Source organism: Carettochelys insculpta, chromosome 2 (assembly GCF_033958435.1).
Source record: "Carettochelys insculpta isolate YL-2023 chromosome 2, ASM3395843v1, whole genome shotgun sequence".
Lineage (NCBI taxonomy): Eukaryota > Metazoa > Chordata > Testudines > Carettochelyidae > Carettochelys > Carettochelys insculpta.
Genome location: NC_134138.1, coordinates 20,976,437 through 21,003,525, shown reverse-complemented (window position 1 = coordinate 21,003,525; position 27,089 = coordinate 20,976,437). Strand labels below are relative to the sequence as shown.

At 44.5% G+C, this 27,089-nt stretch overlaps 1 protein-coding gene across 1 annotated transcript in view; it reads right to left on the bottom strand.

The window, feature by feature from the left end:
- Positions 1-27,089, bottom strand: part of ADCY8 (adenylate cyclase 8) — a 218,256-nt gene that overhangs the window by 51,540 nt on the left and 139,627 nt on the right. Inside the window, exons 8-9 of the mRNA XM_074985614.1 lie at positions 16,413-16,610; positions 5,909-6,009 (exon numbers count right to left, since the gene is read on the bottom strand). Coding sequence (XP_074841715.1) covers positions 5,909-6,009; positions 16,413-16,610 — 299 coding nt within the window. The remainder of the gene's footprint in view (positions 1-5,908; positions 6,010-16,412; positions 16,611-27,089) is intronic.

Genomic DNA, 27,089 nt, shown 5'->3' with positions numbered 1-27,089 from the left:
GTTGGTTACATTTAGAGGCTGGAGACAATACTCCCTCATCTAGGGCAACTGGCCTCCTGAGATACTGAGCTCTTCAGCATCCTGAAAGAGGAAAGGACTACCAATGATTCTGCCTGGTTGATGTCATGACCAAGCACCAATAAGAGGACAAGATGGCAAGGAGTTCAGCAGAAGAGGGAAACTGAGGTAGACTTACTCTGTCAGCCAGTTTCACTACAAAGGACTGTCGAGGGTGACTGCCAACAATTCTTTATACAATTGCTAAGAAAATGGACAAAAGAGTTTCCTCTATCCTGAGAGCATACAGCATATCTGAGAGTCTTAAGTAAAGATGCAGAGTAAGGTATTTCTCACAATCCTTTAAATGATGCTTCCCTTCACTTGTGCTTCCAATAATTCACCAGGAGCTCTGCTCAGCAATATATTTAAGCAGTTACTTCACTTTAAGCATGTATGTAAATCCTATTCTCTACTGAACAAACTACTTAAGCATGTGCCAAAGACCTACTGAAGTCAAAAACAATTGGGCTGTGACTACACTGCCCCTCCCTCTTGGAAGGGGCATGCAAGTGCGGCTGATCAGAAATGCAAATGAGGTGAGAGATCTGTAAATCTGAGCCTCATTTGCATTTCCGATTGGCTGCGTTTGGATGCCCTTTCTGAAAGGGAGGGGCTGCGTAAATGTTTTGCTATCACAGATGGGATTACTCGCATACTTAAAATTCAGAATGTGTTTAAAGGCTTTACTGAATTTGGATCTAGAAATACAAAACCCATATCTGTCTCCTTACTTAAATACGTCCCCTCTCTTGCTCTGACACACTTATTTGTTAGTGCAGGTTGCTCATGATTATGAAGCAAATAGTATTGCTATTTGTGTGCTTTGTAAAGAATGTGATTTTGTTTTCAAAACAAAACATATGGACTTTTCAAACAAGAAGGACTCAGAGGTAAACATCTGCCTTTGTTAACCTTGACATTGATCTTTAAACTCCTGAAAGTGGAAACCTGCCATGGAGTGTCATTCTGAGTAAGAAGAGAAATGACAAGGAAAGTAAAAGCACTGCAAGGAAGATGAATATGTCAGATATGACACCTGGTGGGTTGTGAGTTTTAGTGGAAAGGAATCCATACAATGGGAGAGTACGTCATATTTTGTTGCTGTGACAGAAATGATTAAAGAGCAAAAATCTTCAATAGTCTCCATAAACAACATCTGTCAATCCTATTGCACATGAGCAACCAGAAGAAAGCTCAGCAATCTAGATATGGTAGTTTAACATACTGGAAGAAAAAGGACTTTAGAAAACAAAACCAGATTTTGCAATTCTATTAGCAGCATTGCAGCACATGAGAAGTGCCAAAAAGCTAAAAATCAGAGGTGGGAAAGTCCCAGTATTTGCACTTGCCCCAAGTCTTCAGTGTGTTGAACAACTCACGTACCCAAGAGAAGTAGCCATGTTAGTCTGAGTCCACAAAAGCAATGAGAAGTCCCCTGGCACTTTATAGATTAATAGATTTTTTGGAGCATAAGCTTTCATGAGCTTTCATGTTCACAAAAGCCTGCTAGTCTATAACATGCCACAGGACTTCTCGTTGCTCTTGAGGATGAAGATTAACATGGCTACCCTCTGATACTTGTGGTCATGTACCCAATATCTGCCTTGTTTTAGGATACTCAGAGTAGATTGTTTCTAAAGATCTGAAGATAAGTAATTGAAGATTATAAATTGGTATAAATGGGCAGGAGTGGGCATATTTTGCAAACCATTGATGGCTGGGTTTGTGATTTCTGTAAAATCAAACAAACAAACACAAAAAAACCCCAAGGGGTGTTTTTTAATCCATGTCCTGATTTATTGGAATTCTACATTCTGTGGGACTACTATACATAAATTAATACAGGTTGAACATGTCTAGTTAGGCACCCTCAGAACTGACTGGTGCCAAATGAGAGAATATGTCAGACCACGGAAGGTCAATATTGTCTAGCAGCATTACCAACACTTCCACTGCTCAATGAGCTCTTGGAAAACATTTAGGGTGCAAATTACAGCTAAATAACAGCACAGAACACTGAGAACCAGAACTGGTGGATCTAAACAAACTTCATGGGATTATGGGAAATTTTACCACACCCATGATAAGTAGTCATCCAACTAACTAAAATCATGCTGGATCATGAATGTTGCTGGACAAGAAAGCGCCGGATTAGACAGGTTCAACCTGCATTATAAATTACTATGCAGACATTTATAATGTGCCCATCAACATAACTTAAAGGCATGTTTAAAATCATATGTTTAAATGAATCAAAAGCATCTATCCTTGGACACAAGTATGTTTAATACTTATTTAAAAGCACTAATCAGTTAGTTTAAGTCCTTAGTGCTTCTAACGTTGCTATAGTTCAATGTTATCCTGCAGGTGAACACAGCAGGCAAGCTTATTTGTGTGACAAGCAGCTGCCTGAGAATTAAGTGCTTTGTGCATCTCGTTCTGCAGTAGCAGCATCATACACCTGATAGGAGACTGAACTGTGGGACTTTTGGTGAAGTTCAAATCATAGGGTTTTGTATAGTAGAGCAGTAGAGCTGTAGATGCTCAGCATGGCTCTGGCATGCAGACAGACAGATGAAAAATGCCACATTAAATGGCAGGAGATAGTGGACAAAAATGTGAGTCCGACATGTTTGGTTATTTACATGAATAACACAATACAAGAACTGGAAGGAGCCTTGAGAGGTCATCAAGTCTTTTGTCCTGCACTCATGGCAGGCCCAGGCATCATCTAGACCATCCCTGATAGGTGTTTGTCTAACCTGCTCTTAAAAAAAATCTCCAATGATGGGGATTCCACAACCTCCTTGGGCAATTTATTCCAGTGTTTAACCACCCTGACAGTTAGGAAATTTTTCCTACTGTCCAACCTAAACCTCCCTTGCTGCAATTTAAGCCCATTGCTTCATTACCTATCATCAGAGAATATGGAGAACAATTTTTCTCTCTCCTCCTTGTGGCAACCATTCAGGTACTTGAAAGCTGTTATCATTCCCCCTGTGAGTCTTCTCTTTTCCAGAGAAAATAAAACCAATTATTTCAATCGTTCCTCATAGGTTATGTTTTCTAGAACATTAATCATTATTGCTCATCTCTGTACCTTCTCCAATTTGTCCACATCTTTTGTGAAATGTGGTGCCTAGAACTGGACACATTACCACAGATGAGGACTAATCAGTGCAGAGTAGAGTGGAAGAATAACTTCTCCTGCCTTGCTTACTAGACTCCAGTTAATACTTTTCAGAATAATGTTTGTTTTTTTGCAGCAGTGTCTTACTGCTCACTCACATTTAGTTTGTGATCCACTATGATACCTAGATCCCTTTCTGCATTATCCCTTCCTAATCAGCCATTTCCTATTTTGTTTGTGCACAAATGAATGCTCCTTCCTAAGTGGAGTATTTTGCATTTGTCCTTATTGAATGCCATTCAGTTTACCTCAGAACATTTCTCAAGTTTTTCCAAATCATTTTAAATTATAATGCTATCCTGCAAAGCACTCTGCAACCCCTCTCAGGTTGGTATCATCTGCAAATTTTATAAGTGTACTCTCCATGGCATTATCTAAATAATTGATGAAGATATTTAATAGAACCAGTCCCCAAATTGATCCTTGCAGAACTCCACTTGTTATGTCCTTCTGGCGTGACTGTGAACCATGGATAATACTTCCTGAAAATGGTTATCCAACAAGTTACTGTAACCTAGCTGATAGTAGCTCCATCTAGGCTGCATTTCCCTAGTTCATTTATAAGACGGTCGTGTGAGACAGTATCAAGTGCTTTACTGAAGTCTAGGTATACCACATCTACCACTTCCCCCTTCTCTGCAACCCTTGTTATCCTATTGAAGAAAGCTATCTGGTTGGTTTGACATGATTTGTTCTTTAGAAATCTATGCTAAGGTGCCATGTATCACCTTGTTTTCTTCCAGATGTTTACAAATGGATTCCTTAATTATTTGCTCCATTACCATTCCTGGAACAGAGCTTAAGCTGACTGGTCTGTAATTTCCTGTCTTGTCATTATTTCCATTTTTACAAATTGGCACTATACGGCCATGTCTACACCTACAAAAAACTTTGAAATGGCCATGCTAATGGCCACATCAAAGAATACTAATGAGGCGCTGAAATGAATATTAAGCTCCTCATTAGCAAGCCACCAGCTGCAGTACTTTGAAAATGCTGCGGTTTGCTCGCCTGTGGCTCGTCTACATGGGGGTCCTTTTCGAAAGGACCCTGCCAACATTGAAATCCCCTTCTTTCTATCAGGTCATAGGAATAAGGGGATTTGGATGTTGGCAGGGCCTTTAGAAAAGGACCACCATGTAGACGAGTCATGGGCAAGCGAACTGCGGCACTTTCAAAGTGCTGTGGCCAGTGGCATGCTAAAGAGGAGCTGAATATTCATTTCAGCGCCTCATTAATATTCTTCAATTTGGCCATTAGCATGGCCATTTTGAAGTTTTTTGTAAGTGTAGACGTAGCCTATTTGCCCCTTTTCAGTCTTCTGGAATCAATCCCACCTTCCATGGCTTTTCAAAGATGATAGCTAATGTCCTAGATACCTCCTCTATCGGCTCCTAGGTGACCTAGGTTTGAAGTTACCGATGATCCTTAACTTCTTTTGACTTCAGTGGGAGCTACAAGCACTCAGTGTTCCAGGAAGCCCAGAAAAATCAGAGTAGAAAAAGACCTACTAGGTCATGTACTCCATCTTTTTGACAGTACAAGGCTGTTCCTGACAGAATAATTATACATTGCATCACAACATTTATAAAGTATAATTACACAACTTACTAAGACATACTTATGTGCTGTGATGGAACACAGAAACAAAAGCACTTTTTAACCAGTCACTAACCCACAAATCATTACTTGCCAACAAAAAATTGTACCCATTAGTAATGAGCATTTTTTTAGATTATCTGTAGAAACATGAAGCCATGTTATGCTAATTTTTAAAACAACACTCCCCATTCATTTCAATGATAAGTTCCACTGCAAAGCTGACAGCATGAAACAGACACTGCAAGAATTGTCGATTTCAGTTCACTCTGCTGGTGAAAAGGCAAGGGTGAGCTAGGCCCTGAAGACAGCATGATACAAATTTAGGTAACAATAAAAAAAATCACATTTCCAAGGTTTTCTTAGGAACTTTAGAATACAGGTTGCTTGATTTATGTCAAAATGAAGCAAATTCTATAAATATCATCATCCTGTGTAGGGCCAGTGTTTTCTGGAACTTGCTGCTCTTTCCATGCTCTTTTCTGAAATGACTCTTCCTTTCCAGAATTATTCTTAATTTTAGAATTGGGCAGCACATACAAGGTCACCCCACCCATGCCCCCAATTTCTGTCCAGAGACCCCTGACTCACTCTCAGAGTTCAGGGCAAAGGCTGGGATCTGACTGCTGCTGCAATTCACTTATATCATCTCCTCTTCTCACGTTAGACAGAGGCTCAGCAAAATTGCTGCTGAGTTTCTCCTGGGAGGGCAGGGGCTGGGTGGCAAGGCACCAGGCCACCTTGCCGTGTTGCAGAGAGGATAGCACTCATTGCTCCTAAGAGCATCCATGGTGCTTCTCCTCTGCTCACCTTCCCTGCACAGCGGGCTCTGGCCTTCAGTGCCGAGCATTTTCATTCTGTGACAGATTGCTTATTGCTCATGTTTGTTGACAAGTGTATTTTTGTGCTAACAGAATGCTTTTTTTCCCAAGGTTTCCAAAATATACAGCTTTGAAAACCTGAAGTTGTTCTGTTTTCATTGCTGGAAAAAGCTGGCCCTAACCCTGTGCTTTCCTTGAACTGCCTTTTAGAATTGTAATGCAGTCTCTTTGTATTTACCTGGAAGAAGGAAGTAAACTTTGGATTGCGGTGATAAATACAAGGACAATGAAGGCGCACACCAAGTTTGATTTGAACACTTCATCCCTCATTTGAGAATACTGTAATAAAAAAAAAAAGATGAATTAATGTTCGGCTCATGTGGCAGTGTTGCAAAGAGTGACATTTTTTGAAGTTTCTGGGAAATTAAATAGAGGACCTGGCACATTAATCACTGTACTGTGGTGTTGTTTTCAAAGGAGAAAGAAAATTATTATGTCACAAACGAGCCACTCAACCACTCTCACAATGGGTGCAAAGCCCAACCACGTCACTCTTCCAGTAAAAAGTGTTTTTACATAGTTGCCTTTGTGTCTAAATTCCATGTGTTAAAAAGCCAAACAGAGGGTAAGGACACAGGCACCATGGGAATGACCATGATGCAAAGTACCTAGTTGTAACTAGGAAAAAACATAGCGCTGACCGGGAAGTCCAAGAAGTAAATTCAGATCTAGGTCTCTAATACCCCACCGTCTGGCACCATTTGGGAGCAGCAAAGTTTTAACTGGGGACTCTATTAAAAAAGAAAGAGAAGACGTACACTGATGTCAGCAGAGACTGAATAGATACATAAAGTTACACATGTGCTTAAGTGCCTGCAGGATCAAGGTGATTATGTTTTCCTTTTAAAATACTCAATTTTCAGCTGAAGCGAACCTATCTCTTCTCCACCTCCCAGCACCTGAATTCCCCTACCCTTGCTTATGCTGACTTCTCCAAACCATGGCAAGAGACCACTTGAGGGGGGTGGTGTCACAGGTGTAATGTCAAAATGATCTTTATTTCTGTAATTTCCACTTCCCCAAATCCAAACATACCCTACTTATTCATGAGATTTGTGAATGGAGTTGGGTGAGAATAGGGGGAACCATTTAGGCTGTGTCTACCCTAGCAAGTTCTTTCAAAAGATCCCACAAAAAGCATTCTTTGGAAAGTAAATTGAAAGAATGTGGCACTCCTTTTGAAATCGTTTTTCCTCTCCCACTTCAGGAAGAGCACACCCTTTTGAAAGCTTTCTAAAGAAAACATGTGTAGATGCTCCACAGGCCCTTTTCTTCAAAAGAGCAGTCCTTATGGGGCCTGATTTTTTGATCCGTGGTCCGTTCTTTTGAAAGAGTGGGGGCTGTGTGGACGCTCTCTTTCAAATGAACAGATCACTCTTTTGATTCATTAATTGGGTGTGGATGCTCTCTTTCTAAAGTAGTTCTTTCGAAAGATCTCTGCAATGTAGATGTAGCCTTAATGCTGCGATTGTCATGTATGTGTCATTTGCGGCAGCATTATGTCTTTTCCTAGAAGCCTAACAGAATACGGCCTGAGCTCTGTATTACATTGATCCCATTCTCCTAGTTTTCCAAGTAATACACAAATGATATAGAGACTGAGGATCATGAACATTCACTCTGCCTCTGTAGAAAGTGGGGATATTATTCTACTAACAGCCCTACTTTTATACTGAAGAACCTCTGAGTTGCAAAGATGCCACCAAAAGCTTTGGCATTTGTTTTTAAATTCAACTACACATTGCGAAGCATTTTGCTTTCAGTGCAGCACACCGCCTTTATTGAAAATCCTATCCGCTGTCTCCGATTACCATACATCGACCTCGCCACGCTAACTACTTCAGAAATGAGATCTGGCCTCAGCCAATAAAAGTTGATCAGTTAGATCAGGAGGCACATGGGCTAAGACCATACATGGTATAAATCATCATATCTCCATTGATTTCAGTGGAGCTATGTCAATTTAGAACAGATAAGGGGTTGGCCTGTGTACCTATATTTCAAAAACTCTGGTGGAGTTCTACTTATGATCTATCTGTGCTATAAAAATTCCATTAAGTAATCAAAATAAGCAGATGCCTGTTCTGTATATTGTTCTCTCCCATCTTTTACTTTAATGGATTTACACCTCTCTGTTTTATCCAGTCTCTCTGGATAGTGATGAAGCCACGCTATATATTCAGAACTGTAAATGCAATTAAAGGCAATCTAAGCTACATACCGATCTCTCTTACAGACTTTGTGAGAAAAAAAAAACAAACCAGATGCCAACAGGTTCAGCTATGCAGAACTGAAATGTGGCCAGGAGCAGGGCAAGTGGCAGGAGAGAGAAGAAGCTGCATCTCTAAGATCCATGGGCAACATCCTGCTGCAAAGTCCAAACCTCTGTCACTGAGGATACTTTTCAAGGAGGAGCGTGCTGGGCTTTTAAATTACATATAATCCTTGGATCCTGCTTAGGGGTTTCATGTAATGTATGTGGTCTAGTGCAGGGGTGGGCACTAAGCAGTCTGCAGGCTGGATGGGATTCACCAGGGTTAGCCCCGATGGGCTGTCAGATGCTTTATTTACTTGCATGTCCAGAGGTGCAGCTGCTTGCAGCTCTCAGTGGCTGTGGTTCATTGTCCTGAGCCAATGGGAACTGAAGCAAGTGGGGCCTGGCCATCACCACTTCCTACAGCTCCCACTGGCTGGAAACAGCCTCCTGTGGGCACTGAGAGCTGCAAGCAGCCCTACCTGTGAACATGCAGTTATATAAACCATCTGGCAGCATCCTGGGGCTAACCCTGGTGAACTGCATCCATCCCCCAGGCTCCTTATTGCCACCCTGGTCTAGTGAAAGCTGATGGAAGGGAGAAGGTTCTTGTTATCTTCTCTGCCATCCAAAGCCTGTTAGCTACAAAGGAGGAAGGATTTCCATTTTCCTCTTTGCCTGCTTCCATCTCCTTGTCTGCTCATTGGCGCATCAGTGAGAAATCGACTTGATACGTGATGAATTCACTACTGTGCACAGGGCCACTAATTAAACTCTTCTGCTTCACACAGAGGTACTGGACTTGATTACCTTTATTTGATGAGATGCATTCTCTTTGGAAAAAGATAAGTCTTGTTCTTCCTATTCATTTCTCCAGATGAATGCCACTTTTTTTGAAGCCCTGGGTGTCAGTTTCCTTAGAGATGTCTCTGAATGCCACCTGAGTCACTGAGCTATCAGTAACAATGACATAATGATAGTGCAAAGGATAATGGACATATTAAATTCAGATCACCTGCTCTTCATAACCCCACTTGTCTTCTCTCAAATATAAAGCCCCCTTGTCTTTCTAGTAACACATGAATATCCAGTTCTACATGCCTGATTCAGGTAAAACTATCACTGAAGACAGATTGAGTTTTGCCTGCCAAAACTGTAAAGGACTGGGTCTATGAATTGCACAAAATTAACAAGGAAAGATCATTTCAGTTCTTCATGATGTATTATGAAATGAAAATGATTTGATAGGGAAATTACAGAGAATTAATTTTCTCCAGCACAAATACAGCATTTCCTGCTGTGTTCAAATAGCTGTCAAAAGGATAAAGGCATGTGTGGCATAATTGTGTCTCAAGAAGGATTTGTTGTTAGCAGTTCTATGGCAGCGCTGAGGCTGATGATAAAGCTTAGTGCGTCAGTAGGCGTATCCATTTTCAGAATGCATCAAAGTCACCAGGGCTGGATTGAGCCTCAAGGCTCATGCCTGCACCAAGAGGCCTGCCAGGAATATTGGAGTTGAAAGCTTTATTCTTTTTATATTCATATTTTAGGTTTAATAATGTAGCAATGTAAATTAACATATTAACATTAACATCTTATTAATTTATTAATTAAGTTAACTGAATATACGCCTCTTGGTTTTAAAGTTTAGTGAGTATAGTAAGTAAAGAGATATTGTGTCTACTTTAATGAGATCAGGCTGAAGTCTTAATTGCTTGATTTACAATGCCCTTTGCTTTGCCCAATATGAGATACTGTGGTACAATGCTTTTCTTTGAAAGGCCTTGTAACATTTTTGTTTACGTGTGAAAGCAGTGTGTCTGTGTCGAGATAAAGATACAAAGTTTATTCTCAGAGCCAGATGGCCAAGAAAGGAGGGGCAAAGTGTGGGTGAAGACAGACTTAAGAGCATCAGGAAGAATCATCAGTACAAGAAGTGATCAGATTGGCAGATTGACAACTCCAAAGCATGGAGTAGGCACCCCTAAAGACAAATGGTTACAGAATGAGCCTTTTGGAGATGGTTTGGGAATGACTGATATCAAAAAGATAACACATTGACACAGCAGAATCCATAGACTTCAACAGAGAAAAAGATTATAAAAGCAGGATGTTTTGCCATGGGACTTTTGGTTTGTCTTGCCACCAACTCCAGGAGAACATCAGATTGTGACCAACAAGGTCCTTGTCCCCCTCTGTGATCGATCTAGCTGGCCACTAGATTGATCCAGGCTCTAGATTGGTAACTATAGCATGGTCTGGTGGGACTGTGTATGCACGGTGTCTGTGTGCATGACTGAATAGTATATGCTACTGTTGCATTCTCAATAAATGCGTCATACTGCCTTTTCCCCTATAAAAGACCTCGTGTGCTTCGTTTAAGCATAACAGGGAGTCATTGTGATTCAGAGGCACTATTCTTCCCTGGACTCCATCCAGCACTCTGCATAGTATGGTACCCCTCGAATGGCTCCATTATAGCTCTGGTCTTCACTTGTCTCTCTATTGAACATCCTGTCCCTTTTGTTCTGTATGCCAAGAGCTGTGGTCTGGGCAGGAACTGGGCACCACAAATGGCAGTGGGCACTGCACCATTCATGGCTGCAGAGAATCAGGGCCTGAATTGGCATCGGTTAATATTAGTAATGAGGTCAAAATGGGGTATCAGGATCCACTGTGTAAGCATGTAATAAAAGAACAGTCTATGCCCTGAAGAGGTCACAGTCTTCTGAGGTGTTTTCGTAATTAGAACAGTCCAGAAAATATATTTTCCATGGGAACCCTTGAATATTTAAGTGTCACTGTGAGGACAACATCCCCATAGCAACATCCTCCTACACGCACTTCCCAAAGCAATGTAGTTCTCTGTAGGAATAACCCTTGCAAGAAGAGGAATAGCCCTGAGGCTAGGCAGTCCTTTCGGGATACCTACATCTGTGGGGATAATACTTTCTTGAACACAATATTTCCCCTAATGAAAAAAGTGTGGACACATTCCCGTGATATATCCTGCATGGGATTCCTGGTGTGGGGAAGTTTCCAACTCGTAAACAAGAAGTGTAGAGAAAATCCCACCTGACAAACTTCTGTTTAGAAGGGAATCCTCCCAAGCAATAGCTGAGAAACTTAATGAGCTTTCAGAAGGATGCCAGTATCTTTGATGCTACAACTGCAAAGATTCTTTAGCTGTGTCTCTTTTGCTTTGGCCCATTTGCCACTGTGCTGTTTGTGAAAATAGCTTGTAGCAAAATCCAGAGTAAACTATAACAGAAGTCCAGTGAGCTATAAGTGCCTAGTGACAAATGTATTAGCAATGACCAGTCCATTGGGTGAAATAATTTCCCAGACACTATTTGGGGTCTTGCATGAATCTCTCCTAACAGCATTCCTAATCCCTCCTAATCCTGGTGGAGTTCATCCTCCTTTCATGATGATATCCTATTTTGTCTGATAAAACTATGCTTGTCACCTCCACAGAATCAAAGTTCATCCAACAGCAGAAGAAAATAACAGAGGAACGGAAGGAAGGCCTCTCCTGTTATAAATAAATTGGAGTTGTGCCACCACGTCCCAGCACGTCGTGCAATTTACACAGAGCAGGTACATTACAGAAACTGAGTGTTTGCATTTTGCATCCTTTTTAACAAATCAAATCTCCAAACTAATTCCTGCTGTAATTCCACTGACTGCAGTGATTTTATAGTAGAAGGATAAAATTCCAGCCTCCACCAGAGGGGCAGTGCGGATTTAGGGCTTTATTTACATCCCCCTCTAATTACAAAAAATAAGCTTTCAATGGGACATGAGGTGCACAGTTCTATTGCTTGTACAGTTGGAGTACATATTTTATATTTACTTGCTTGTCAATTGATTTGAGATATAAGCTATTGACTCTGAGTTCAGAATGAATTGGGCTGGCAAGTGTGATGCTTTGTTATGGCCAGCCGGGTCAATGCTGGTGTATCTATTGTACACACTTAATATATGCCCTTTCTAGAGAGATATGCCAGGAGAAGAAAGGAGGGGGTTTATTAGGTAGATGCCAGTGCTGTATCAAAGCATGAGGCTGAGTGTGAAGACACAAGGACTCAGAAAAGGAGACAGAAAAGGAGAAACTGGAAAGATTTTGGACATATTTTATCTCTGAGTCTCTCTTGTCTTGCAGCAGCCACTGCCCTGTAGTGGAAGCCACAGGGAGCAAAATAAATCAATCAGGCATAGGGAAACTGCAGGTTGAGAGGGGCAGGCCAATAAACCTGTGCCAGTTCACTTACTAAGAAGCATTGTGGAGGACAGTTAGCGGGGCTGAGATAGATGGTCATGGTGGACCGCAGAGAAGCAGGACAAATCTCTGATTCTGGAGCGAAAGACAAGGACTGGAACAACGAAAGCAGGGAGAAAATATTTTGAAAAAGTCATGTGACACTCAAATTTAAACTGGAGGAAAACAATGGCTGTTATATTATAGAATATGGACAATCTAGAAAACAATTAATTACTGAGGTTGGACCTCCCTAGTTCAGCATGCTTGGGACCTGACAAGAGAATTTGCCATATCCAGGGGCTGCCACAGGGCCTCAGTCAACCCTGTCCCTGCCACACCCCACCTGCCCTGTGGTGGGGCAGGTGGGGGCTCTGGGTCCTGGACATGTAGAAGCCTCCCAGCCCTTACTGCAGCAAGGCAAACAGGGGGATCCAAGTCCCAGTCCCACAGGGCAGGTGAGGGCTTTGGGTCCTGGCCCTGCAGCAGCCCCACAGCCCCTGCTTCTGTGGGACAGGCAGGGGCTCTGGCTCCCAACCCCATGGCAGCGTCTTGCCACCACTGCTGAGGGGCAAGTGGGGACTTCAGGTCCCAGCCCTGTGGGGCAAGCAAAGGCTCCAGGTCCCAGCCCCTACTGCTGTGCGGGAAGCAGGGCTCTGGCGCCTGGACCCACAGCAGCCTCCCACCCTGGGGCCTTGGGGCAGCCAGGGGCTCTGGCTCCCAGCCCTCCTGGGGCTCCTACAACTGCCTGCTACTCTTATCTGGCAAAATTGGTGGTCCTGCCAGACAACATATGTTGCCAGACGAGAGAGCACCAGATTCGAGAGGTAAAACACGTACAATGGACCTCTCTTATAGTGAAATACAAGATATGTTTCTTCCCCCACTTTTGTCTGTGCAATGATTGAAAGAGTAACATCATTGGTGATTAAGAACAAAGAGGAAGCCGTGCTAGTCTATACACTATCAAAACAAAAAGCAGTCAAGTAGCACTTTAAAGACTAGCAAAATGGTTTATTAGGTGAGCGTTCGTGGGACAGACCCACTTCTTCAGACCGTAGCCAGACCAGAACAGACTCAATATTTAAGGCCTTAAATATTGAGTCTGTTCTGGTCTGGCTACGGTCTGAAGAAGTGGGTCTGTCCCACGAAAGCTCACCTAATAAACCATTTTGCTAGTCTTTAAAGTGCTACTTGACTGCTTTTTGTTTTGATATCATTGGTGATGTTAGTGATGGTATGCAAGATAATATCCGGAGAGAATAGCTAGCCTTTCTAGAAAGGCAGCACCTAGTTATTTTCTAGATTGTTTATACACTATAATTTGACTCTAATTGTTTTACTCTTGTTTTATCAGGTTAAACTTTGAGTTTTAGAAAGCTGAAACTACCCCAGTTCATTTTCTAAGGAAGCTCTTCATTTTTTCATATTCTATACCTGCTGCTGCTGTGTGGGACTAGAAATGCTGGTATACAATTGTTATCATTAAGAAGTCACTATTTACCAACCATTCTGACAATGTGCTGCCTGAGATATCATTCAGAGAGCAACAGGTGTCATAAACGTTAACAGATTCTGACTTTTTAACAGATGCCTTTCTGTCATTTAGATATAATTTAACACTCTGTTACAATTTGAAATTTGACCTCTGAGATGTTACAGTGGTTTTTTTTCTCACTTTGCTTAAACTGTATTTAAATTAGATTCCACATTTTCCATCTGGAATTTGCCTGTCATTGCTAATTGTGGAGTCTGAATTGTCAGGCAAGTTTAACAAAATAATGCCCCTAACACAGGACTCTATTCTGGTAAATCCCCATTTATTTTGGGCCTGATAGAGGTTTTAATTGTATGGAGTAATAACTTACTCCTTGAATAATCCTCTTTTCTTCAGTGGGATCTTCTGCAGAGTGACATATTATTCGGTGACAGCAAGGAGTTCAAAAATTCCTTCTTAATGAGAGCAAGGTCTGTAATCTGGGTATGGCCTGAGCCATGAATGTGGGATTAGATTCAAACTGCTACTAGAGGTCTATGGGACAGATCCCTAGTTGGTGTCAATTAGTATAATTCTATGGAAGTCAATGGAGCTATGGCAATTTACACCAGTTGAGGAGCTGCCCACAAGAGTTGAACAAACACACCTTGAGCTGTTGCTCAACAGATGTTAAAGCACTGATGGACAACAAAACTCTGCAAGCATACCATTTCCACGCTCTTTCTCTTCCTCCCACTTCTCTATTTATGCATGCACCTGGCTAGAAGACTTTTACAGCTGGCACTGAGCACTTTGTTATCCTCTGGGTTGATGAAGCCATTTAAAATCAGTGAAAAGAATCAATGCAATTAGCTTGCAAGATACACTGAGGGTAGGTCTACACAGCACAGTTATTTTGAAATATCAGCTGTTATTTCAAAATAACTAACCTAGCATTTAGGAGATGTGACTGCTATTTTGAAAAAAAATTCAAAATAGCAGTTGACTTATTTTGAAATTAGTAAGCCTCATTTCATGAGAAATAGCACCTAGTTTGAAATAAGCTATCTCGAAACAAGTTGAAATATGTTTTTGAAATACGTTCGTTATTTCAAAACAAGCCTACCTCTTCTCTCCCAAAATAAGCCATAATGCATCCAATGACTCTATTTCAAAGTAGGCTTTTTGTGTGTAGCAGACGTATTTTGAAATAGCTAACAGACATTTTGAAATGCATTTTTGTATGTAGCAGTGTTATTTCAAAATAAGCTATTTTGGAATAGCTTATTTTGAAACATGGCTGTTGTCTAGCCAGACCCTGGAAGACCTCACTTTTCTGTCCTGTCCCCCTGCCTGCCCCAAACAGAAAAATATATCTGCTTTTCAATGTGGACAGAGATAAGTGATGGGTGGGATCATACTCAGGAGGAACAGTGACATGAGAGAACAATATTTATACATTGATTTGGGGATTAAACCAAAGATTTGACAGGATGGTTTTGACTCAAAACAAAAAGGAGTAGCTGACTGGGATTTCATAGACTCTTAGAATCAAAGAATACTAGAACTGGTAGGAACCGTGAGAGGTCATAAAGTCCAGTTTCCTGTGCTCACGGCAGGACGTAGATCATCCCTAACAGGTGGTTGTCTAACTTGCTTATAAAAGCTTCCAATGATGGAGACTCCACAAACTCCCTAGTCGATTTGTTCCCGTGGTTCATCACCCTGACAGTTAGAAAGATTTTCCTAATGCCCACCCTAAACCTTCCTTGCTGCAGTTTAAGCCCATTGTGTCTTGTCCTATCTTCAGGAGTTAAGGAGAATATTTTTCTCCCTCCTCCTTCTAACAACCTTTTAGATGTTTGAAAGCCATTTTCATGTCCCCTCTCAGTCTTCTCCTCCCCACACCCCCTGCAGACTGAAGAAACCTAATTCTTCCAGTCTTCCCTCATAGGCCATGTTTGCTAGACCCGTAATCATTTTGTTGCTCTTCTCTGCACCTTCTCCAATTTCTGTACATCTTTCCTGAAATGTGCCACCCAGAACTGGACACAACACTCCAGTTGAGGCCTATCTTGCTAATACAACCCAGAATATTTGCTTTTTTTTTTTTGGCAACAGTGTCATACAGTTAACTCATATTTAGCTTATCGTCCACTATGACCCTAGATCTCTTTCAGAAGTACTCCTTCCTACATAGTCATTTCTCACGTTTGTGAAGATATTGAATAGAACTGGTCCCAAAACTTATGCTGGGGCAGGAGAGGGGGGGTGGGATTTAGGCTGGAACTGTATTACCTATAAAGGGGAATATATCTCTATATCATCTATCTGATTTTTTAAAAAAGAAGCATCATTGTATTGACATTCACTCCCAGTTTTTGCCACAGCAGCTCAGTTTTTAAGAGCAAGCTCTGCTTTGACTGGTCATCAAACTAAAAGTCTGGTAAAAGTCTTTCACTTTTCTACCAACATAGCATTTGCTCACTAGTAGGGAATTTCATGGCTTTGGAACTGACTCATTCAGGAGTATAATGAGCAGTGTGTCCATTAATGGTCAGTGGTCTTCAGATCAATCACGTCTTCTAAGAAACCAAACAAAATAATGCTAGAACCTAGAGCTGTTTCTAGTTCAGTGGACATTTAAGACAATTTGAATTGGAAAAAAGCAGCTATCAAGACCCAGCTACCTTATGCTCCAGGCTGGAGTCTTTAAACATCAGTGAGAAAGGCTTGATATGCTCTCTTCTCAATTTATCGCCACTCCGTAAGTCGATGGTGTGCTCTATTCGCTTGTTAATTTCCTCGGGCCCCGACTGGACATGCAAAGCTTGTGCAAGATGGTTTGGAAGCAGATTTATTGAATTTCTTGTTAGGGCAGCCAGAGTCTAGGGGAAAGCACATGCAAACAGAATAAACCTGCTGGTCCCCTTGGGTTAAAAATGCAATGTTTTAGATCATGTCGCATTGCAAACTGTAACAGCATTCCATGCAATCATTCAATGAAATCTACAGAAGTTTAAAATAATAAGTCCGTTCCACTAAACACATACAGTACAGTAGGTGTCTACTTTCATGTGGTGTTTTGTAGGGGCTTTTATGATTAGGGTTACACTGAATTACCTCACCATCGTAATGTTTCCAGATTTTGCTACTGATTTATTTGTGGAATTCTTAAAGAACAGGGATTCTTAGAGATGTGGGGAGAACCCACATCAAGATCCCAAAATAGGGGACTCATGGTATGTCTTAGCAAATTAAAACAGAATTCACAGAAAAGATATAAAAGAGAAGACGCCATGAAATTACTGGATGTGTATAGTCAGGGAACAGATGGAGGACAGGGGAAAGAAGGAGAAACTTCCCTGACTACCTCACCATATGCTATCTGTGTGCTTTCACACAGACAGTGAACTCTTTCTCTCTCTCTCTCTCTCGCTATGCTGGCATGTCCCAACCAGTGCATGTAGCTCCCAGTTATGGCATATTGTTTAATATAACGTTTATGTAGCACTTTTCAGGGAATTAACTATAGTAGATATTTTTTGTAGCTCATTTCAATTGTACTTTTCCATGACTGATGACGCAAGTGATTTCTGTGAAGTTTCTAAAAGAACAGATTTTGGAAAGTGTAAGAATAGTGTTTAACCTTGAGACCAGATGTAGAATTTAATTCCATGAAGTGAGTAACTCCATCCAGTGTAACAATTCATTAAATGAACCACAACAAGACATCTGATTGAATGTGAAAACTTAAAGCATTATTGTCTGCTGTATTCCCAATGTATAAAACTCCACTATGTTAGGGCATAAAACAACCTCTGATTATTAGGGGTAAGGAAGAAATTCTCCCTGTGGTCAGATTAATTAACAGCTGTCTATCGCAGGGCTTCTCTGATTTATCTGGTACTCCCCACTGCGGCAGGCAGGATATTCCTCTTTGATTTGAACACGTTAGGCAACTTTTATTGATTAGGAGACACCACACTGCTAATGGAATATAGCGTCCCCTGGTTCAGATTCACAGCATGGACAGAAACTGTTTTAAGCAGCTACCTTCTGATGATGGTTTAGTGGCACAGAAGAACACAAGCGTGGCTTTACCCTACCAGTGGAAAAGTAGCCACCATAACAAAATATAACTGTAAGTGGCAACCTCGTTTGCAGTCCCACTAGAAAGACCAAGGATCAAATAGCCCTGAACAGTAAATTGCTCTCTGACACTATACAATTAGAAAAGAAACTTTAGAACACAGAAAGCCAAAATACCTTAAGACATATGGCTGAAATCCTGCCCCATACTGAAGCTGATGGGGATCTTACTGTTGACTTCAATAGGGCTAGATTTCGTCTCCCGTGTGTTTTGATAATCCCTTTTATTTAGCCACATAAAAGGAAATACCATCAATTTTTTAAAAAGGGAAATCAATTACATGTTTCCATAAAAACTACCAGACAAATCTGTGTCTTCATCTTATTTTTGATACACAGGAGTTAAGATGTCTGCAGTAAGGGCTGATTCCAAAGCCCGGTGAAGTCATTAGAGTCTTTCGAGACAGAATTTCAAGCCAGAAGGAAACACTGGGATGTCTAATCTGACCCCCTGTAAATCCCAGGCCAATAAACTTAACCCAGCCATCCCCACACCAGGCCTATCAATGAGTATGATAGAACTCTGGAGATCTACAGGGCAGACAGCCACCACACACCCCAGGGCAAGATGGGAGGGGACCCAGCTCCATGACAAGGAAGGGGTGGGGACAAAGGTGGAAGGGGTGGTGTCTAGGGCAGTCAGCCCTTAGCACCTCTTGGATCATGGAACTGGCCCCTGCTTCCCTCACAGCCATGTAGTGTGGCAGAGGTGTGCAGCTACGACAGTTCAAAGGGTCCCAGAGGCTGCGACCTCTGCTGAAGTAGCAGCAGCAGCAGCTGCAGCTAAGGGCTCCTATGAAATGGTTGCAGATCACAGGCAGAGGACAGGGAGGACCAAGGTGCAAAAATGTCTGAGGCCCTAGTAGCAACAAAAAATTTTTGATTATATATAAAATATATATACCCAGAGTGTGCATGTATATATATATATATATGTATGTATGTATGTATATACCCATAATATATATACCCAGAGAATTCTGCAAGTGATTCATTTCCCATGCTGCAGAGGAAGGGGAAAAGAACACACACCCAAATACACACCACTGTTCCTGCGAATTTGACCTGGAGCAATAATGTCCCAACCCCACATATGGTAATCAGTTGGACCCTGAACATGTGAGCAAGATTCAGCCAGCCAAGCCCCTGACAGAGAGAAGAAAAAAAAATATATATACGTCCTTCCTGAGCCCTACAGATGACTGTCAGAAGCCTTATATCATAAAATTTGATATTTTATTAACAGAAGAAAAAGTGATTTCAGTGTTTTTGGATCACACTCCCTAGCACCCAAAAATATCCTCTCCTGAGATGGATATTAGATGTTCCCAGGACTTGACGAGTTAATTTAAACTTGGGATCTGTGTGGTGAAGCTATTATGGATATTCTCATATGGGGTGGAGGCCTGAAAGAGTGCCTGGTTCTATATAAGAACAAGATCACTTCTGAGGCTGAAGTGTTTTGCTCTCTTCAAAATTAAGTCATACATAGTACGAGAGCTCTGCTGGAAGCAGAGGGAGACAAGTGCCTGATAGTTGAGCACCATAACTCTTGATTACTCAGGGACAATTATTTCACCTCCTCTCAGCGGGTGACTACAGTAATTTTGCTCAGTTTGAAGAGAAAAATCATACTGCTTTGTTGCTGCTGAGATTAATTAACTGGTTTAGAATCACTGGTGCCTCAATATTCCACCTAATCATGACAGGAGCAACAATGTCAGCTGTCATGGGACAAGGAGAGAATCTGAGTGCAATAATCCATATTTCTCTGGGAAAAGATGAGCAGTCCCTAGATGAATATGATGCAGTTCCACTCTCTCTGTCTCTTTCTCTCTCTCACACACATACAAAGTGTCTCCCTCATGGGCAATAAAAATTGAGTAAAAAAGGTGATGTATGTGTCATCAACCAAAGGGATGTGCTCTAATCCACTTGTGCCAGCACCTCCCATGCTTTGCTCTGCATTTAGGGGAGCACAAAGTGGAATATTTGCACCCCACCTAGGATGCTGTCTGGTCCACAGCTATAATGGAACAAATACCGGTGATCCATATAAACACTGAGGGCCAGATGTAGCCCTCCTTATTAATTTGCAGTAGTACTTTATTCACCAAGCAATCCTATTGAAAGCAATAGAGCTATCTGCAGAGTAAAGTACTACTGAGTATCTGTGACAGTAGCAGAATCTGGACCTAATAAGTTTTTTAGTGTTAGGGAGTTTCATTGACAGACAAGAACTATGGTACTTTCAGTCACACCCCAACTGAATACACTGGCAGAGTATATACAGAGGTCAACACAAACTTGTTCCATGTTTGCCAACAGATGCCATAGAATTATCATACTTATTTCTTGTTCTAAGTCTAAGGAAAAATTTCGGGGGGCATCTATGATTTGAGGGTGGCTGTCAGCTGGCAAATGTAATTTTTAAAGGCCACTGCTCTGGGTCTGTCAGATGCATAAATATGCAGGCATGCTACGGTGTACTCTGAAGACCTTATTGACATGATTTTGGGATAACCATTTTACTCAGGAGTTACAGGCTAACCATCCAAAATTAAAGGTCCTGAAATCTTTACATCATGCAGTTATGTATTCTATTATCAAATGAGGGCCATCATTATTTATGTTACAGTAGTGCCCTAAAACCTTGTTTAGAGTCAGGGAACCACTGTGTATGGGGCTCTGCTGAAACACAGATGCAGATGTATTACAAAAAACACAGCAACTTTTGAAAAGTTTCAGAGAGATTTTAAATACTGCACAGAAATGATATTTCACTTCCCTCTGCTTTTAATACCAAGTTCCTTTAGTATTGCAAGTCAAGAGGAAAGTAATAATGAATACATTTGATAAAAATCTCTAAGAATGTGCAAAGAGAAATCCTCTATGCGAACAGCACTAGAGATGCACGTAATGTTAATATCCGTCGGAAAACTTTACAATATCCCCTTTCTACTGGCACAATGCCCTAATGCAGCATTTCCCAAAGTGTGGTCTGCGACCCAGTACCAGTCCTTGGGAAAAAAAATTCTGACTCTTAGAAAATATACAAATTATCACTATGTACTATTATTGTGAATAAATAATAAACTGTGAAAATTTATTCATTTTTCATTCTGTTTTTTAATATGTGTTTATATCTTTGGGCCACAAAAAAAGTACTGAGAAAAACCAGGGCCCAACTATATAAAGTTTGGGGAACCCCGCCCTAATGCATAGCCCGGCAAGATTACAGTATATCTAACTTTACACCTGCATCAAACTAGGATGAAATCCTGGCCTGGTTAAAATCAATGAGAGTTTTGCCACTAATTGCAATGGAACTAGGATTTCATCTTCTGGGGCAGATCAGCTGGAGGAAATTGCTGTGACAATTTACAAGAGCCAAGGATCTCGCCCTGGTGCCCATCTTCCACCTTAAACCATTGTAATAATTAAAGAAAGGGCGGAAACATTTCCCCCACTAACTGAACTGGTTTTAAAAAGGGGCTGTTTGATGTTGTCTAGAGATTTGGAATTATAAATATGTCCCAAGGGGGTGGCGGGATTAGTAAGCAGAGAACTAGTGAGGCAGACAAAAAGGCATGAATAATGCAGTTTAGCACATGGCTTTCAAATTTTTCACATGCCTATTGCAGCTACCCATGTGAAGTTACAATTTGCTACAGACACAAAACCTTCCTGAACTGAGGATATAATGCATTTCCCAGCGCTGTCTAATGCTTCATCTGGGAATCCTTATCTTGTTGATAAGTATCAGGGAGGTAGCTGAGTTAGTCTGTATCTTCAAAAACAGCAAGAAGCCCTGTAACACCTTATGGACTAAGAGACACTTTGGAGCATAAGCTTTCATGGGCAAAGATCCCCTTTATCAGATACATAAGCTTGGCCCAGGGGAGGGGGAATTCAGAGTGGGATTTAAAGAGGGAATCTCAATAAAGGGGAGGGCCAGAGATGACAAGGTCTTTTCAGTAAGGGTGGATGAGGCTCATTAGCTGCGTCTACACGTGCCGGCTATTTCGAAGTTGAAATCGACGTAAGGCGGCGAGACATCGAAGTCGCTATCCCCATCACCTGAACGTCGAAGTAGGGCACGTGTAGCCAATCCGTGTCCCACAACGTTGAAAGAGCGGGGTCCGCCATGGCGGCCATCAGCTGAGGGGTTGAGAGACGCTCTCTCCAGCCCCTGAGCTCTATGATCACCGCATGCAGCGGCCCCTTAAAGCTCCCCGCCCCCTGCCTTCCTGTGCAGGAAGCTGAGAGAGCGTGCAGGCGGCAGCATTGCCACGTGGCCAGCCTGCACGCATCTGTACAGCCCCAGGCCACCCCCGCCCCCCGCTGCGATGGCCGCTCGCCAGCCCCCCAAGTCCCCCCAGGGCACCCCCCCAAAGGGGAGCCAGGGCTCCCAGCCTGGCAGCCAGCCTGGGAAAGGGCAGCGGGGCCCCTCCTGATGGAGGCCGAGATCCGGGACCTGCTGGGGCTCTGGAGCGAGGAGGAGGTGCTCCAGGTAATGGGGAGCAAGAGGCGGAACGTGGATGCGTTCGCTCGGCTGGCCGAGGGCCTGGCCGCCCGGGGTCACCCTGCCCGCACTCCTGACCACGTCAGGAGTAAGGTTAAGGAGCTGCGGCAGGGTTACGCCCGGGCCCAGGATGCGGCCAGCCTATCTGGGGCTGCCCCCGCCACTTGCCCCTTTTACAGGGAGCTCAGGTCCATCCTGGGCCCCCGGTACACCTCCTCCCCGCTGGCCACTCTTGACATCTCGGCTGACGAGCCCCAGCAGGCCCCAGAGGCAGAGTCCACCCTGGAGGCAAGCCCTGCGCCCCAGGGGCCCACCCCTGGGACACCAGAGGAGGAGGAGGGGGGATCCTCCTCCAGTGACGGGGGGCTCCAAATACTCCTGCCGTCCTGGAGCTCCAGCAGGGCGTCCGCCCAGAGGGTGTCCCCCGACCATGGGAGCGGACCGTCAGGTATGTATACCCCCGGTGCACACCCCCGGGGTTGAGGGGTGGGGACAACAGACATGACCAGGGTCCTCCACATGCCCAGATGACCATGGCCTCAAGGACAGCAGTGGCATGTCCCTCAGAAGAGTGCATCAGCCCCTGCCCCCCCAGCACGACAGTGCCATGCCCCATCCCTGGGGATGGGGGGAGTGGAACCTAGGGTCCCCCGGGGGGGAGGGAGCGCGACACCCATCAGCAGCAGCAGCATCTCCCAGGGACGGGGATGGGGAACCAGCAGCAGAGGGGTGGGGGGACAAGGGCCACAGCTCGGGGGCCATACACTAACAGCTGTCTCCACTCTTCTTCCCCCCCAGTGTTCCGCAGCTGCACCATTGGCGGGCCTGGAGAGTGCCGGCGAGGTGTCAGTGGTCCTGAACAGCCCACCAGGGCCATCGCTGCAGGCCAGCCCCTCGGTGGAGCACTGACCAGCCCCAGGGCAGGGCCGACGGTGGAGCCACCACCACCACAGTATGTCAACGGACCCCCAGCTGCTCGCGACCCTCTGGGGGCAGCTGGAGGTGTCAGACCAGCGGCTGCGGGTGGACGAGTGGCGCCAGGAGGCATGGGGGGCCTTTATGCGCACTTTTGAGTGCATAGCAGACTACCTGGCCCCCCATGCCACACCGCTCGCCGCTCTGCCCACCCTGCCCGCTCCACCCGCTGTCCCACCGCCGTCCACCACCGCGGGGCCTTCCGCCGTGGGGGACCTGGGGCCTGCTGACACCCGCCAGCCGTATCTGCTGGTTCGCCCAGCCCCCAGCCAGCCTCGGCCAGGGCTGAGGCCGAGGTGAGGGTCGCGCCCACCAACTCCGAGCGCTGGACAGTACATATCCCCATTATTGTGTATATAGTTTGTATTAGACCCCTGTTCTTTTATGATACCTGCCCCCCCATGTAAATAGTTCTCCCCTTCCTTGTGTTCCACTGTTTATCATATATATATATTTGTAGTAATAATAAGAGAATTCACCGTTTTGTGGTTTCAAGAACAGGTCTATTTTTATTTGCAAGAAAAGTTGGGAGTGTGTGCTTTTGGGTGCTCTGTGGTGTGGGCGTAGGGGCAGGGAGTGTTGTGGAGGATGGGGGGGTACAGTGGGGGGCCTGCCAGCGTTCACCCCATGGCCTGGTCAAAATGGGCCCGCAGGACCTCCCAGACCCGGGTCCCCTCGGGGTCCACCTGGCGACTGGAGGCAGTGGGTGGCTGCACGTCAACCCTGCCAGCCTCCACAGCCCAGCCCTGAAAGAATGCCTCCCTCTTGCTCTCCACCAGGTTGTGGAGTGCACTGCACGCGCCCACAATCTGGGGGATATTGGTGGGGCTCGCATCAAGGCGGGTGAGGAGACACCTCCAGCGCCCTTTGAGGTGGCCAAAAGTGCGCTCAACCACCTGGCGCGCATGGTTCAGGCGCGTGTTGAAGCACTCCTGGCTGGCTGAGAGATGGCCTGTGTAAGGGTCCATGAGCCAGGGCCGGAGGGGGTATGCCACGTTTGCGACGACGCAGAGGGGCATGGTGGTGTTCCCCACAGAGATCTCCCGCTGGAGGATGTAGGTCCCCGCCTCCAGCCAGCGGCACAGGCCCAAATTCCTGAATACTCGGGTGTCGTGGGTGCTGCCAGGCCAGCCAACATAAATGTCCAGGAAGCGGCCCCGGCTGTCCACCAAGGCCTGGAGGACCACCGAATGGTAGCCCTTCCTGTTCAGGAAGCGTCCTCCGCTGTGCTCTGGAGCTCGGATGGGGATATGGGTCTCATCCAGAGCCCCGAAGCAATTTGGGAAGCCCAGGGTGGCAAACCCCGCGATGGTAGCATCCGGGTCCCCAAGCCGCACGAGCCTGTGGAGGAGCAGGGTGTTGATGGCGCGGACGACCTGCAGGGGAAGGACATGGGACAGCACCAATGAGGGGTGTGCAGGGTGTGTCTGGCCCTCCCCCCCACAGGGCAGCCCTTCCCCCCCAGGGCTGCCCTCCCCCACCAGGGCTCCCCTCCACCCCCAGGGCTGCCACCCCTCCCCGTGGGTCCTCTTACCTCCATGAGGACAGCCTCGATGGGGCCTTGCCAACGCCAAACTGCTGCCCCACGGATCGGTAGCTATCTGGAGTGGCCAGCTTCCAGACAGCGATGCCGACCCATTTCTCCACGCTGAGGGCACGCCGCATGGCGGTGTCCTGGTGCCTGAGTACGGGGGTGAGCCACTGGCAGAGCTCCAGGAATGTCTGCCGGCTCATACAAAAGTTCTAGAGCCAGCGGTCATCATCCCACTCACCGAGCACCAGCCGCTCCCACCAGTCGGTGCTCGTGGGGTAGCTCCACAGCCGGCGGCGTGTGCAGCGGGGGGGGGGGAGGGGCAGAGGACAGCAGGGTCTGGGGTTGCTTCCTCCTCCCCTGGGGGCAGCTCCTCTTCCACGAATAAAAGGTGATCAGCTGCCTCCTTCATGGAATTGAGCAGGGCGAGCACTGCTCCTGCAGGGGCGGCTGTGTGGACCTCTGGCTGCTGCTGCTGCTGTTGCTGCTGCTGGGGGTCCATAACTGCTTCGCCGAGCTGTGCGTGCTTATGGCTCTGCAGACCGTGTGCTGTGCAGGCTGTGTGTGTCTGGGAGGGGCCCTTTAAGGGAGCGGCTAGCTGTTGCCCTGGAAGTGCTAGTCCGCCCTGTGACCCTGTCTGCAGCTGTTCCTGGCACCCTTATTTCAATGTGTGCCGCTTGGGCATGTAGACGCTCCCCTGCAGCGCCTACTTCGATGTGGTGCTGCCCAACGTCGACGTTGAACGTCGACGGCACCAGCCCTGGAGGACGTGTAGACGCTATTCATCAAAATAGCTTATTTTGATGTCGCTACATCGAAATAAGCTATTTTGATGTAGCATTCACGTGTAGACATAGCTATTATCAGCAGTTAACGTGGAGTTGTGAACATCAAAAGAGGAGAAATCAAGTCAGTTCAGTCAGAGGTGATGTGGCTCATTATCAGTAACTAATGTGGAAGTGTGAACATCAAAAGCAGAGCAAGTGTATTTGTAATGGGCCAACCACTCCCAGTCTCTGTTCAATCCTTGGTTGATGGAGTCAAATTTGCATGTGAATTACAGCTCTGAAATTTCTCTTTGCAGTTTATTTTTGAATTTTTTTGTTGTTGTGGTAGGATTGCTACAGTCTCCCTGGACACTGAGTAACAGACATAAATGTTGCAGTCCTGCAAAAAAAAACAAAACAAAAAAAACCTGCAAAGAGAAATTTCAGAGCCCATTACAAAAACTGTTCTGGTCTGGATATGGTCTGAAGAAGTGGGCCTGTCCCACGAAAGCTCACCTAATAAACCATTTTGCTAGTCTTTAAAGTGCTACTTGACTGCTTTTTGTTTTGATAGTGTATAGACTAGCATGGCTTGCTCTCTGTTACTAAAAACTTTCTCTGCGCTTGATGTTCACACCTCCACATTAGCTACTGATAATAGGCCACATCCCCCCTGACTGAACTGACTTGATTTCTCCTCTCTTGATGTTCACAACTCCACATTAACTGCTGATAATGGGCCACATCCAGCCTGACTGAGTAGATCTTGTCAAATCTGGCCCTCCCCTTTACTGAGAACCCCTCACACTCATGCATCTGATGAAGTGGGTCTTTGCCCATGAAAGTGTAAGCTCTAAAGTATCTGTTAGTTTATAAGGTGCTACAGGACTTCTTGTTATCTAGTTGATGTCAACAGTAAAATTTCCATTATCTTCATAGTGACTGGGTTTTGGAGCTTAGCCTGTTAACATCGTGCAATCACATCACTTCAAATGCTTGGGTTATCACGGTTCATGAGGCTTGTAGTCTCTCATAAAAGAGCTGAATGGGACAGGCTTATTACTTGCAATTTCCCTGTGGCATTTTTGCATAGACTGGAAAGGAGGATGTAGGCCCAGATAATATGTGAGCAAGTAATAGAATAGTTCACACTCAACAAGTATTCTGTATTTTTTTTAACTGAAAAAATACAATAAAAACACTGAGTGAGTTTCAGGCAGTAGGTTTTGATTCAACGTATTCCCACTGAACCATAATGCAACAGTAAATCTAATTACAATATTACCTATATGCAAATATCTTTGAAACGGGGCTCGGTTGTGTTGTGCAAACAAGAAAAAATGCAGTCAACTTACAGTTGGTTAAGTGGAACCTTAGATGACCGCATACTATGTGGTGCCAAAAGAGTTTTGCTTTC